This window comes from Vulpes lagopus, chromosome 1 (assembly GCF_018345385.1).
Source record: "Vulpes lagopus strain Blue_001 chromosome 1, ASM1834538v1, whole genome shotgun sequence".
Taxonomy (NCBI): domain Eukaryota; kingdom Metazoa; phylum Chordata; class Mammalia; order Carnivora; family Canidae; genus Vulpes; species Vulpes lagopus.
The window spans coordinates 161,076,098-161,092,016 of NC_054824.1; the positions used below are offsets into that span (position 1 = coordinate 161,076,098).

Consider the following 15,919-nt stretch of genomic DNA (forward strand, 5'->3'; position numbering starts at 1 on the left):
TCGATGGACACCGAGGCTCCTTCCACAGTAGTTTTATTTAATCTTCATTATTTTTAGGCTGCTTCACCCTGCCTTTAGTGTAGTTTTTTTCTTTCTATTCTACATTGTTTGTACTCTGTATCTTTGATTCTTTAAAATAAAAACTTAAAATTTTTTCTTTTCCTTTAAAGAAGTCATAGCTAAGTAGGATAATACTTTGAGAGGCTTTGAGAGTACAGAATTCCAGAACTCTGAATTAAGATGTAGCATAACATCAAAAGAATTGAAAACACAGACCTAAATTTTGTTTGCAGTTTTTCATTTGTTTTTGGGCAGTAGGTGAAATAATACTGTGACATTTTCCATTAGCTTTTGAGTGGGTGTGTGTGTTTTTCTTCAGAAATTTCTACACCCAGACCATCTTCTCCAAGTGGATTACCTGAGGAAGATAGTGTTTTATTTAACAAACTGACCTACTTAGGATGTATGAAGGTTTCTTCCCCACGTAATGAAGTGGAGGCTTTACGGGCAATGGCAACTATGAAATCTTCCAGTCATCACCCCTTTCCTGTTACGCTGTATGTACCTAATGTTCCAGAAGGTTCTGTGAGGTAAGCTCTAATCTTTTTTTTATTTCCCCTAGACATTTATGAAAATTTTTTGCATGTTGGTGATGATGTTATATCATAAATCAGGCACAGGACTTACTGTGAATTCACTTTTACTCTCTAGACATGAAAAGTAAACATGTTTAGGTTTAGACCGTGTTGTTTATCTATTAGAGGCTTTTACAGAATTATGCTTAGAATATTATAAATGGAAATAGAACTTTAAGCGTACCTATAATTTGTGTTTCTTTGTTCAGAAGGAACATAAAAACCTGCCTCCCCCTTGTTATATAACTGTGGTTCAAAAAAAACTAGAGCGAGTCAAAGATATACGTTTTAACATCAGACAGGGAAGAAGCAAAATGGCTTTTTCTCTTATGCTTAATTAGGAATAATATTGACTGTCATCTGGACCTTGAGTTTCTTTGAATCAGATCATGTTCTCCTACTCTCAGTGGCCTCTAGTCACACTTGTGATTATATTAAAAAATTCTTACTATGTCTGGCCAGTGATAAACTACTGCCTTGACCTGATTTTTTACCCTTCTCTTTTCTCTTGATCTCCTCTCTCACTATGACATTTCAGTCTTAGTAGCTTCTTTGTACTTTCTCAAACACCATCATTATTCCTACCTCAGGACCTTTGCATATTCTTTCTTTTGCCTGAACAAATTTTCCTTGGTTTCGCAGTGGCTTTGTTATTTCTTTACAGTTTCACCTCAAACATTTTATCAAAAGAAACCTTTTTTGATCGGATCATATAACTGTTTTTCTTTTCCCTGTTATTGGGCCTTTTTTTTCTTCACAGCACTTTCTTTGACTTGGTGTTATATATTTATTTGCTTATTGGTTTATTGTCTGCCTTCTTCACTAGAATATAAGCTCCATGGGAGCAGAGTATTTGTATTTTTCTGTGCTGTAGCTTCAGTGTTGAGAGTAGTATCTGGTCCATAGCAGGTTTTCAGTAAGTGCTTGCTGAATGAACAAATAAAATGAACCAAGTCTTAGAAATTAGGTTAAATGTATCCTGAACCTATAAAATTCCCTGAAGCCCAATTTAGTCTTTTTTCAAACTCTGAAATGCCTATTCTCTAAGGTTAGAATGTGAAAAAAATGTTAGTTTAGTTCTGAGTACTAAAATAATAGCTATATAAACCTATAAGTTTTGGTAAAAATGCTTTGAATTTTTCAGTAAAGGGTTTTATAGATATAGTATTTGTGTGATATTTCTTACAAAATGTCAAGACGCCTTTTAAAGTTACCTTTTTAGTGTCAAAGTGCCAAACACACCTTGACAAAGACTTAGTGTTTTTATTTGCTTCTCTATTTCTACTGGGTACCTCTTAGTTTCATAGAGAGATCCTGATGTGGTCTTGAGATTTTAGGTCAATCTAGGGTTTAGGATTTACATAGGGAAAGTCAGAGAAATATATGCTCTGAAATTCCACAGACTCCTTTTACTTCTTAAAACTCTGTTATTAAGTTCAACTTTGGAACCACTCTGACCGTTTTTGCTTTTGGGTAAGAGAGGTCTTGGTCGAACAGTGGCCTAGGTCTTAGGTAAACTTACAGGTGCTGTTGTAAATAGAAATGAACTCTCCAGGGATAGTATTTGCTATTCTGTACTAGCATTCCTTTTGCCGTAGTAGAAAAAGGGTAGCAATTTGGGATGGGTGACAAAGCTTTTACCAGGCGATCTATATACTTTGCTTTGGGACTAAATTAATTGCATCATAGGAGATACAAAAATTAAGTAATTGTTAAAAGAAGAACTTGTGTGTGTGTATAAATATGTATATATGTATATGCATTATACATATTCATATGTACACAAATTTAGCACAGTATGATTATTTTTTTATGTTCTCCAGTTAAGATTGAATTCTGTTTTTTTTTCGACTGCCGTATCAGTATGATTATTTTAATACATTCTTATAACTAGTTTATTTTTGTGATTTTTAAGATAATTATGTTTATATGTCATTAGTATAGTAAAACTGTTTTTGTTCTTTGATAGTTAATATTTTATCTTATTTTTCATCACTGTTCTGTAGAATTATAGACCAATCCAACAATGTGGAGTTAGCTTCTTTTCCGATCTATAAGGTGTTATTCTGTGCACGTGGACATGATGGGACAACAGAGAGCAATTGCTTTGCATTTACAGAGAGTTCCCATGGTTCAGAAGAATTTCAGATACATGTTTTCTCCTGTGAAATTAAAGAGGCTGTAAGTATAATATACTATAGCAATTTGCTATCAAGATGAACTAGGGTAATATTTTTGAACCCTAGTCTCACTGTCCTGTAAATTAGTATGTATCATCATATCTTCTATTACATAAATTTGGAAATTTCTAAAGAGAAAGTTAATATTTTGTAATGGCATAGAACTAAATGTGGAAAGCTAAGTCTGGTAACTGTGTATTAAAGTGGTATCATAGGTAGGACAGTCTCAGCTTAACAGATGTAACAGAAAAATCCTCCTGGATGAGCTCTCCTCCTCACCTACCATGGTGGTACTTGCTCAGGCTTAGAAGGGCTGCTTTTGTTATTTTAACCAAGTTGATTGGTCCATGTGACTTTTAAAAAAGCATCTATAACAAAACATGTTTTTCTGCTGGACTGATCGCTACGTATTGCTTTCATTTAGATGTTGAACTAAGATTGTTTCATACATCTCTGTGGTTTTCACTGATTATTTGTTATGTTCATTCACTTGGAGGATGACTTTTGCTTTATGGAACTGGCCTAATTAAAAATACAGATCTCACCTATAACAGAGGTATCAACTTGTAATTCTTTGAAAATGCTCGTTAAGTTCCTCTTAGTAATTATTAACTGGTGGTTTATTCTGAGACTGGAGAAGTAGTTCAGAATACATGGAGAAATTGTCAGTTACATGGAGAAATTGCCTTCTTCTCTGTAGTTGTTGGATTCTCTCCAAATTAAAAATAGGTTGCACTTAAAAAAAAAAAATCCCAGTATAATTAGGGCACCTGGCTAGCTCAGTCCATAGAGTGTACAGCTCTTGATCTCTGGGTTGTAGGTTTAAGCCCATGGTGGGTGTAGAAACTAAATAAATACAAAAACTTAAAAAAATCCAATATAGTTAACATGCAGCATCATATTAGTTTCAAGTGTAATTAGGTTGTACTTTTAGAACGTTAGTGCTTACAAACATTTTAAAGGCATTAATAAATATCTGGGGTGGGCAAATCTCAGGGCTTTTTGCTTTTGGAAATATAAATTTGTCATTAGGAAATGCTAAAAGCAGCTATCTTATTTTCTGTTTACCATGAAACATAAATAAACCGTTGTATTATTAGGACTTCTAAGAGTTTATTTCTGGCCACAACATGGGAACTCACAGAAATATGTATTTCTGTGTGTTTGATACTAAGCATGAGGGATATGTCAGTTCTTATGCCCTGGTGACTTACTTTATTTATACTAAAATGAACATGGATGGACACATAATTTAGATTGTAGCCATAGGAGCGAGGACCAGTGCCTGTATAAGAAGTTCAGGTTTGTTTTTGTTTTTTAAAAATACTTGTGAATCTATTTCATACCAACATTTCCATATTTATGTATATACTGTCTGCCTGGTCAAAGGTGTGATGGGAGAGTGAATGAGTATAAGTGCCTGGCACTAGGAGACAGTGAATATAAATATGTTGAAAGAATATGTGTGTGTTTGTGAATGAAGGGGTCCATTTCTGATCCTTACAACTTCACTACAGAAGTGAGAAAGCAGAGGGTAGAGTCCTGGCATTTCATGTTGGCAGTATTTAACACACTTGTGGTTTGTGGGTAATTGGTGCTTAACAACAAGGAAATGAAGTTTGAAGACTTGAAGAACCTGCTGCTTGGAGAGGTAGAAACGCTGCTGCAGAAGGAAATTGAAAGGGACCTGGCTTGCAAGCATTTTTCATAATTGCGATGGTATGAAACTCTCTTTTTGAATTATAGCATTCTCTTATTTACGGGTGGGGTAACTGCATATCATTTTTGAGAGCTGTAACAGTGGGTAAGCAGTGAACAAAGCTGCGGGAGAATTCTTAGCCTGACCATTTCGGATATGGTATTAAATAGTATTAATTGTATTTCTAGAGATATGGTATTAAATAGTATTAATTGTATTTCTAGAGAGGATATTTGGTACATTGCAGGTTATGAGAAAGTGATGTCCATGTATTATTTAATTTTCTTTTTCTTAGAGTACATTTTAAAAAATGTTCCAGGGATCCCTGGGTGGCGCAGCGGTTTGGCGCCTGCCTTTGGCTCAGGGCGCGATCCTGGAGACTCGGGATCGAATCCCACATCGGGCTCCCGGTGCGTGGAGCCTGCTTCTCCCTCTGCCTGTGTCTCTGCCTCTCTCTCTCTCTCTCTCTCTCTCTCTCTGTGACTATCATAAATAAATAAAAATTAAAAAAAAAATGTTCCATTATGGGGTATTGGTGGCAAAATTCATTATTTGAAGGAGAAATACATGACATTTGTCATTAAACTTTATTATGAGAGACATTTCTAAATGAAAATATAATACAGTATAAATGCCAGGCACATTTATAATGCTAAACATTTCCTTGACATTCATAAAATCTCCATGATATAGATAATATTTATTTTGATTAGTGATCTCCTCTGCCTGGGGCAGTTCTAGTTTATGTATATTGTCCAGGTATATTATTAGTAGCACTCCTTCTTATTCTCAGAAGGGTTCTGGTTTGGCTGATAAATTGTATGGTTACCCTTTGTTTATCCCAAAGCTAAGAGAATAGACAATAGAGCGTTTCAAAAGGAAGTCTCTGAATACCCATATAATTTTCAGTAATAATTTTCCTGTTGCTTAAATATTATAAAAAGCAAATGTGGATTTTGTTTTCATTATGTTTTATAAAGGTATTTATCGTTCATATAGTTTACATTCCAGCCACCTTTGGTTTTTACCCATGACTTATACAGAAGATATCCAACACCTTCCTCTTTCCCCTCAAAAAATAATTACTCCTTTTAATTACTCTGAAGTCTTTATTTTTTTTTAATTAATTTATTTATTTATGATAGTCACAGAGAGAGAGAGAGAGGCAGAGACACAGGCAGAGGGATAAGCAGGCTCCATGCACCGGGAGCCCGATGTGGGATTCGATCCCGGGTCTCCAGGATCGCACCCTGGGCCAAAGGCAGGCGCCAAACCGCTGCGCCACCCAGGGATCCCTGAAGTCTTTAATAGCATTTACTGGTTGTCTTGTTATCTGGTTCCTAGGTTTCTTGTTTTGTGGTGAAGGTACAACTTTAGTCCTTAGTTTTTGGGTCCCTCTTGATGGACACAAACAATTGGCAAAGATAGTTCAGGAAAGTGACAGACATTCTTAATTGCCTAAATACTTATTATGCAGCAATGTCACTAACTTATTTTTTTCCCATTTTTTGCAGAGTCCCTGGATGAGATCTGAAGAAGTTTGTCAGTTAAAAGCAAGAAGATATCTTGTCTTCTCAAGCAGGAGTAGCGGCATGGCTGCCATAACCAACTATCACTGTGATTCTCTTATTTTACCATAAAATCCCAAAAGCAGCATGCACCAGTAGTGTTAGGGGGAAGCCAGTGAAGATCATAGCTCTGTGGAACCTGTGGCATAAGGCTTTAGGTATTTCCACAATACATTTGACTTGGTAGATCCTGGAGATTCATCTGTAGGACTCTGTTGGGTGTGGATCTTGATTACCTATGGCAAGAGTTAGGGAATCCAACCTGAGGTATCTTGATGCCAATTATTTTGTTCAGGGAAAGTGATGTACTGTGTTTCTGCTGAAGAATTGCAGACAAAACAAAATATCAGAAAGCATAGTGAAAAAAGCCAGTGAGAATCATACCATTGTTGCATCTTTATGGATACATTGTACAAAACTGTAAAGATATTTTTAAAAGGCTTAGTTGACTCTGTTTTAGAATTTATTAATTCACTGTAACCAGTTTCCTCAAAACAGAGTTGATGTTTGTTGTTTGTATGTTTTAACATGATCTCAGGGTCTTAGCCTTGAGCCTTGTGTGGAGCTCTGCACTCAACAGGGAGTCTGCTTGAGTTTTTCTTGCTCTACACCCCCCTTCCCCCATGGTCTCTCTCAAATAAATAAATCTTAAAAAAAAAGTTTCTTGTATGATATGCCTCTTTTTTTTTTTTTTAAGCTCCTTTCATTGAGTAATATTTGAATAATTTGCTAAAAAATTAACACCTCTTTTCAGGGTGCCTTTTATAGAATTTTTCTATATTTCTTGGGCGAACGTTTTCTTAACATATGGTATTTTTAAAAGAGTCAGTTATCTTTCACCAATATTAATGAAAAGGCCTTATCTTGGAAAAATCGGCTATGTCATTTAAATAAATACCTTTTTGCTTAATGGCATTGTTTTGGAGTATTTACATGTAATATGTATTTGAGAATGTGGGAAATACTGAAAGAAGAAAGAGAAGTTACCCAAAATTCCACTAGAGTTAAGATTTTGGTATATGTCCTTTCCATATGTCTCCATGTGCTCTCCCACACCCTGCCTTCAGAATCAACAACCCTAACAGTTACTTCTGTGTTTAACTAGTACTTTCTATAGATATAGCTTTCTGGGGAAAAATTATACCATGTTATTGGCCAGTGAAGCTTCTCCTTTTGCAAAAACTTATGCCTATTCTAGATTATTTGTGTGTGTGTATGTGTATGTTTAATAGTGTGGCATGTATAGAAATGTTTACTATGGTGTATATTTTGAATATTCTTTTCATTGTGTAATTGGTTACCCAATTTGTTTCAATAACTATAGACATTGCTGATCATTGTTCCTGAAGATACTGTACCTTACCAATCCTTGGATCACCATTCCAGCTATTCTTAAACTCTAGAATTCACAAATGATTTTAACCTTGTTGGAAGTAGCAACTTGTAGGACATGGTCAGGATTAAATGCAGTTTGATTGCTATTAATAAACTGTTGTGTCCTACCTCCAAAAAGAGAAAAGTGTAATCTGATTTTCCCCCTAACATTCTCTACTACTCTGGCTCAGCCCCATATACTTAAAAACCTTTTTAAAGAGAAATTCTTGAGCCTCGCCATCTACTTTAGAATTTATCAAGTTCTTTGACTTTTTTGGTGTGGTCTGGTGTGACAGACTTGCTGATAACTCTGACAAAAAAAATGAAATAGTTAGAAGAAGATATGGGAGAGGAGAAAAAAATAAATATGGTTGAGGTTTATTTCCCTATATTTACATATAATATTTTCTTAAATGAGCTGAAGGCCAATGTCTAAAATGTAAACAATAGACTTCACATTTTATTTGAGGTTAGGAAGTGGGGAGTACTCAACTAAAAGTAGTTTAAAGTTCCTATTTAAATAAACTTAACCTTGAGTCATACTCTTCAGTGACTTGTTTTTAGTTTGTTCTTTGCTTCTGTTTTCTTCTCTGACACTTAAATTACTGAGCTAAATCATATAAATATCCATCCGAGGCTATATTTCTGCTTTTGGCCTACATAATGATTCCTTCTTTACCCACCTGAAGCACATTCAACTCACATGTGCTAGAATATAAGCAGTGTATCCCTAGCACCTAGAATGATTTTAAATATACTGAGGGCACTCAGAAAATATTTATTGAATGAATGTGTGAATTCATCATCTTAATTGTGTAAGATTTGAGGCTTGCAGTTCTTTTTTTTTTGAAGTTTATTTTTTATTTTATTTATTTTATTTTTATTTTTTTAAAGATTTATTTACTTATTCAGAGAGAGCGAGAGAGAGGCAGAGACACAGGCAGAGGGAGAAGCAGGCTCCATGCAGGGAGCCCTATGTGGGACTTGATCCCGGGTCTCCAGGATCACACCCCGGGCTGCAGGCGGCGCTAAACTGCTTTGCCACCAGGGCTACCCGAGGCTTGCAGTTCTTATTTATATCAGTCCTTTGTTGCTTTTGTCATTTTTACTCATTTATGTAAAATTATAATTAGGTAACACATTAGAATATTTAAAAAATTTTACAAGCACTGTGGTACAAATGATACTACTACTGGACGTGAATTTCAGGCTGGCAGGCAGCAGTCTTACACAGTTAAAAGTATAAGTCAGCTAAAGATAAATTGGCAATGGAAAGGTGGTTTAGAGTAATCATTGATTAATAGATGTAATTGTGGCTGTTGGAAGTTTGAGGACCACTTATTTTTGAATGCAATGGACTGTATAGGAGAAAAAGAATATTTGGAAATGAGAAAAGACCCTATGCTCTAAGAAATTCTCTTGATGAAACTGGTCATTTCAGTCAGATAATAAAATATTTGTCTTCAACTAAAATAATTTGATGAGTAATTTGAATTCACATTATCTAAAGGGAAGGATTTGTTCATATTTAGAGAAGTCTTTTGTAATCTCCCAATGTGAGGTTATGACATTTGTTAAACTCTTATTTCATCTTGGTTTCATTGTTTAACCCATGGGTGGCATGAGAAATTTGGAAGTTCTTTTATGCTTCGAGCTTAGAATTTTGAGATGGTGTGATACTGCTTTTAGTACTTCTTTAGAGTACTTCTCCTCTTTAGGGAAAGAGTATACCATTGATATATATATACATATATATTTTAAATATTTTTATATATTTAAGTCACCAGGGTGGCTTAACACTAATAAATCGGTCATTTCTATTTTATTGAAGCTGGGAATCCTGCAGGGAATCCTGCAACCATTTACCACAGCAACATTAAATAACAACACTCCAATCTCTTTAAACCATGTTACCATATTAGCTTATTGCTAAAACTATTTTTTTTTTTATTATTCTGTGCCTCTCTAGCCTTCTGAAGCTGAGGAAAGTGAAAAGAGAAACTGAGGACTTAGGCTAACACCTTGTTTGTTTGTGTCTTTTGGGAAGTTTTAGATGCCAGCACCATTCTGATAGTAATCTTAGGATTCATTCATTGCAATATGGTATATTTGAAGGCCTAGACATCTATAAATAAATATAGCTTTTTTGTGAACTTCAATTAGTTAAACATCTTTATTGACATGTTTAAATGCTAGAGTTGAAAGAAGGAAACTGTATATAAAATGTTACATATTGTGTATAATAAATAAACAAATACATAAATATAAGCTTATATAAAGGCCAACAATATATATGAAATGCCATTATATGTGTAAACATAAATATATAAATGTATGCTTAGTCTATATTTGCCAAAGTAAATTGTGACCATAGAAGGTTAGGGTCAATAATTAGGAGAGAGAGAATCAAAATGCAGTTAAAACCTTTGCCTAATGGTATTTCCATTTTTATTCTTTTAGGTAAGCAGAATTTTATATAGTTTCTGTACAGCATTCAAACGTTCTTCCAGGCAAGTGTCTGATGTTAAAGACTCAGTTATTCCTACCCCTGACAGTGACGTGTTTACCTTCAGTGTCTCCTTGGAGGTAAAAGAAGATGATGGAAAAGGAAACTTTAGGTGAGGTTATTTGTGAATAATAAAAATTGGTATTATGCTGAACTATAATATTGGTTAATATAACACTTCCAGAAGCTATACAATGTTGGTATACAGCTTTAAAATGGTAAAGAAATAGTTGGCAGATGAATGAATATATTTCATTATTCTCATGCTTTCAGATATTTTGTGTAAATGATTTTCTTAGTATTACTAGAATAATATAGGAAAATGTAAAATAATAAAAACAGAAAAGGTAGAGTTTTGTCATTCACAATCATTTTTAATATTTGATTTTTTCCTTTGTTTATTTCTTTTCTTTTTTTGACGATTTTTACGCATTTATTCATGAGAGATACAGAAAGAGGCAGAGACACAGGCAGAGGGAGGAGCAGGCTCCATGCAGGGAGCCTGAGTGGGACCCCATTCTGGAACTCCATGGTCATGCCCTGAGCCGAGGGCAGATTATCAACTGCTGAGCCACCCAGGCGTCCCAAGTTTATTTATCATTTTTTAAGATTTTATTTATTCATGAGAGAAGGAGAGAGAGACAGGCTGCCTCTGGGGAGCCTGATGTGGGACTTGATCCCAGGACTCTGGGATCATGCCCTGAGCCAAAGGCAGATGCTTAACCACTTAGCCACCCAGGCATCCCCCTTTGTTTATTTCTAAGGGGTATTTTTATATACTTGTATATACATAATTTTTTCTTTTAACTTTAATATATAAGAACTTTTCCATTAAAATGTTCTTAATCAAAATCATTTTTTAAAAGATTTTATTTATTTATAGAGATGCAGAGAGAGAGAGAGAGAGGCAGAGACACAGGCAGAGGGAGAAGCAGGCTCCACGCAGAGAGCCTGACATGAGACTCAATCCAGGGTCTCCAGGATCACGCCCTTGGCTGCAGGTGGCGCTAAACCGCTGCACCACCAGGGCTGCCCTCAAAATCATTTTTAATTACAAATAGCATGTTGGGTGGTTTGATCATCATTTAATCATTTTCCTCTTATATATTTAGAATGTTTTTCTTTGTTCACAAATAGATTATAGGGCACAGTTATGCTCTTTAATGATCACTTATGGCCTTTAATTCTAGCAGTAACTGTTAGATATATATTTTGTCCAGGTTTTTTTTTGTGTGTGTGGATATAGACGTTGGGTCTTAGATAAGTTCTTCAAGGTATTTTTTCTTTTCAGATAAGACAACCTATATTTTAGACATTTATTGTCTTAACGAATTCTTAAGAATAGTCAATCTGGCCTAGGCTAGAATTGAAATTGTCCCTGATCCATATCTCTTTGTCCATCTTTTATTTATGCTTACTTGAGTATGTTACAGTTATCTTAAACAGTAGATGTTTAAAAGTCAGCTCTGAAAACTTTGTTTTGCCTTGAGTTTCAACATGTTAACATCTCTTAAGACCATACAACCTGCTAAATCAGAAGTGAGTCTTACAAAGTAACTAAATAAGTGACATTCTTAAATTTGTTAAATTTAAAATCTAAAATTGAAATTATATCATTTAAAGATTCTTGGTTTTAACCTTTGTTAGAGATAAAGTATAAGGCTCCTATAAATCCAATTTAAAAATTAATGACTGATTTGCTGACTATAAAATTTGTAGTAAGCTGCTCTGGCAAGATGACAGTTTAGAGCATCTTAAGAATAAGGATGTTGTCTCCTTTGAACTTCAGAGTAGATTCTAACCTTGGAGTAGATTATTTCATTGTGTTATTGTACTAATAATTTCTGTTGTTTTTGCATATTTCAGTCCTGTGCCTAAGGATAGAGATAAATTTTATTTCAAATTAAAACAAGGAATAGAGAAGAAGGTTGTGATTACAGTGCAGCAACTTTCTAACAAAGAATTAGCTATTGAAAGGTAAGCAGCTTGCTCCTACATGCTACCAAAAACTCATATTGACATTGCTATTGTGTTTCAAGAGCTATGCTATTGAATCTCTGTGTATTAATCACTGTGGCTTTTCACCATACTTGTTTCTCCATTTAAAAATGAAAATGAGAATCATAATGCTCTATCCACTTTAAATAAGTTAGATATAACTGGTTCATGAAAAAATCTCAATTGATAGGGAAATAAATATGAATCCCCCCCGCAGTAATAACTGCTTCACCCCTGTTTAGTTATGTCCCTTATTCTTTTGCTGTCCCTTATTCATGTGTAGGACAAATACCTTAAATTCTCAATCATCTTTGATCATTAAAAAGTACATTTAGTTACTGGGATCTCAGGGGCTTAAAATAGATACATATCTTTTAAATATATAAGCACACATACACATATATGCACATACATGTGTGTGCATTTATGTATTTATGGTAATATTTGGTCATATAAAACCAAAAATCTTGTAGGACAAAAGATACTGAAAACAAAGAATAACAAATGATAATTCTAGAAAAAGTATTTGTGCTGTAAATGATAGATGAAAGGTTAATAACTATAATATACATAAATTTCTTAACAATTTGCAGAAAAAAAGAGGAAAACAACCAAGAGTATGAATCGACAAATACAGGAAATCTCTTTACATGGCTAACAAACATATATGTGTAAAGATGTCCTGATTCACGAATAGACAGGGAAATATAATTAAGGTAGCAGTAAAATATCAGAGTAGCAAAAATAACACGTAGATGTTATTTTTAGGGATTTGGGGAAATGGTTAAAGTGTGTGTACATCCTTTTTGAAAAATAATCTGGCAACATCTATAAAATTTAAAAATCCACCTGTAATTGGTTGTATCAGTCCCATTCAGGGCAGTCTGTCCTGTTGAAAATAAAAGTACCACTGTGTAGGAACATGTTTTTAAGGTTATTTATTACAGCCCTTTTTATGGTGGCAAAAAGCCAGAAATAAAAACAAATGACTATTCACTTGGCTTTAAGAAGTGGGAGCAATTGGTGATAATCATAAGAGAAAGAAAAGCCTCTTCATGAAGACTGCTGTAGACTATGACCACTACATCCCCCCTCGGCCCCACCAATTCTGTAGACTAGGATTAAGGTGGGGGCCAGTTGAGGTGCTGGCTGATGGCATCATGGCTACCTCTGTCCCTTATAAGTCTAGGAGAAGGTTTCTGGCCTCCAATTATCTCTTTAGAATGTTCCTTAGAATGTCAGAAATTTAGCTTTGCTTTGTTTCTGTCCTTGGGTTATTCAGATAACAGGAAAAATTCTGCTATATAATTCTGTCCTATAGTTGTCATCTTTTTTTCTTTCCTAGTGGTATAAAAATAATTGAATCATAAAATTCATGAAAAACAACTGAAAATTAAAAGTGTTTTTGATTTTTGAATATATTATTATAAAATAATGATGAGAATTTTTGTTTTTGTTAGCAGTAGGTATAGCAATGTTTGAATCTTTTTATTTGGAAGTTTACAGTTTCATACTTAAGAATTCGTACAGAGAACACCTGTGTACTCTATTTAGAATCCCCTTTTGGGAACATTTTACCCCACTTGCTTTGCACCCACTTCCTCAGTCTCTCAATCTTTCTCTACCTACCTACTTAATTACCTGCATACACTCACATAATTGTTTTTCTGAGCAATTCGATTAAGTTACATACACCATGGCCTTTTATTCCTATATATTTTCTTAAGAAATGTGTATTTCTGGATGAGTCTGGATGGCTTAGTTAAGTTCTGCCTTTGGCTCAGGTCATGAATCTGGGGTCTTGGGATCCAGCCCTGTGTTGTCCTCCCTGCTCAGTGGGGAGTCTGCTTTCCCTCTCCCTCTGCCGCTCCCCCTGCTCATGCATGCATTTGCACATGCACATTTTCTCTCTCTCTCAGATAAATAAAATCTAAAATAAAAATGGGTATTTTCAAAAAATGAGAGTAGGGATATATCTTATATAACCACATTATATGTAGCAACTTCTGTAAATTTAGCATTCATGTGATACTTTTTGTCTAACCTACCATTTGTCTCTAATTTTGTCTGTTAACTCAGTAGCATCTTTTTCCTCTCCATGTCAGGATTCCGACCAGGGTCAGATATTGCATTTAGTTGACATATGTCTTTGGCTTTCTTTAATCTGGGAACATTTCCACAGCCTTTCTATGTCTCTTATGACATGAACATTTTTGAAGAATACACCTATTTTTTCTCTTTTTAATATAGCATTGCTAATTTCGGGTTTATCTAATACTATTTGATTAGATCAGGTTATTTATTGCTGCATAGGTGATGTTTCCTTTACAGTGCATCACATTTGGAGGTACCTGATATCCATCTGTCCCTCACTGGTGATGTTAATTTTGATTGCCTAAATTTGATTGTCAAAATGTCTGATTTTTTCACTGTAATTCCTTTTTTTTCCCCCTCCTTTGCAACTGGTAAGCAGTTTATGGGGGAGATACATGCAAATATCTTGTTTCTCATCAAAATTTTCTTCTTGAGTTAACATTCATTCATAATTCTTATTCTTGTCTGATCCAATCTTTACTATGAGGAATACAAAATTACAGTTTTCTATCTCCTCTGTTTTCTCTAGACTTGGCAGTTAGCCTTTGGCATTCTGAGGTAAATCAAAGATTTCCCTTCTCTTTTGCTTATTGATCTACTTATTATTGGTATAGACTCCTGAATTTTTCTTCTTCCCACTACAATAATTTATAGTTCACTACAGAAATTAATTATTTCAGTGTCCAAACTGTCCAGAATTTGCCTTGGGAGTCCCTTCACACCCTATGTCCTTAAGAACTCTCTTTCTGACACAACAAAAGGCAGCTTATCATTAAATAAGTCTGTAAGGTAACACAGGCAAAGAAGTATTAGGTGTTGAGTAATTTAACTCTTAATCATCATCATTGAAAAATTTTGGGAGTTTTATGATTAAATGGTATATTACGTCTCTATTGCAGAGGCTTGTGCTATGCTTGTATATGGGGTAATCCTTCCTTTTCCCAATGAGAAGTTCCAAGTTTGGTCAACTTGAAACCTTGATGAATGTGGGTAAAATAGTTGAATGCACTTAAAATATTTTCTTCATTAGTTTAAAGATTTACACTAAATCTAAATATATCATTCTAAATATATCACACAAAATAACTTAGAAATGGGGCTTTTGCCCCCTCTTATATTCAGAAGCCAACTTCATTCAGACTCAGTAGTCTTCAACATCAGTATCTTCATCATTATTCTTCTTTCTGAGTAACTTTAAGGCATTTTTCCAAGGCACATTATCTCAACTTCTGCTTAAGCTATCTGAGATAAAGTACTTTTTTGACCCAGTATATGTTGCTGTCATTAGAAATTTTACCTAATGCCAGAGTATGACAAAAGTAGTTAGTAAAGAAATACGTTGTGTACACTTTGTGTTTAGATTCGTAGAAAGTCTATTCTGAAAACTAGAGGAAGTGAGATTGTTAAAATCCATCTAAGCATTACAGATGCTTGTAATTTCCAGTAGGTTGATGGAGATGAGAAGAGGAAGGGTTCTAGGGCAGAGTGTATGTAGTGGTCAAATTTTAACTAAATCCTTACTTGAAACATTGAGTCTTCTGGATGTTTGAGAGTGAATAACATGTTAGAAGTAGAGAGTTAAACAACTTTTAAGTATTGTTAGTGTACAGGAATGATTGTGTTTTGGGAATGGAATTAAACCTGATGTCAAACCTGATGGATGTCTTGTGAGTATGCTAACTATTCACTGGGTTCACTGGGAGACAGAGACGGGAGTAGGGAAGGAGATGAGGAGAGACGGGTTCTGTGCCCGCGAGTCTGTAGACTAAAGTTCTGTCTGTGAATTTTAGTTCATATTGCTGTGTGTCACAGGATAGACAAGTCCTAATGCCCAAAGTGTATTAAAAGTAGAGGAGGTAAAATAA

The 15,919-nt window shown here is 34.6% G+C and overlaps 1 protein-coding gene across 6 annotated transcripts in view; it reads left to right on the forward strand.

Moving 5' to 3' along the window:
• Positions 1–15,919, forward strand: part of RABGAP1L (RAB GTPase activating protein 1 like) — a 737,000-nt gene that overhangs the window by 68,331 nt on the left and 652,750 nt on the right. For 5 of the 6 annotated variants that reach the window (XM_041753512.1, XM_041753528.1, XM_041753506.1 and 2 more), the window contains 4 exons: positions 380–590; positions 2,642–2,816; positions 9,917–10,074; positions 11,829–11,939. In XM_041753512.1, coding sequence (XP_041609446.1) covers positions 380–590; positions 2,642–2,816; positions 9,917–10,074; positions 11,829–11,939 — 655 coding nt within the window. Of the gene's footprint in view, positions 1–379; positions 591–2,641; positions 2,817–9,916; positions 10,075–11,828; positions 11,940–15,919 lie in introns of those variants that run through there. The other variant, XM_041753545.1, reaches the window with a different exon arrangement.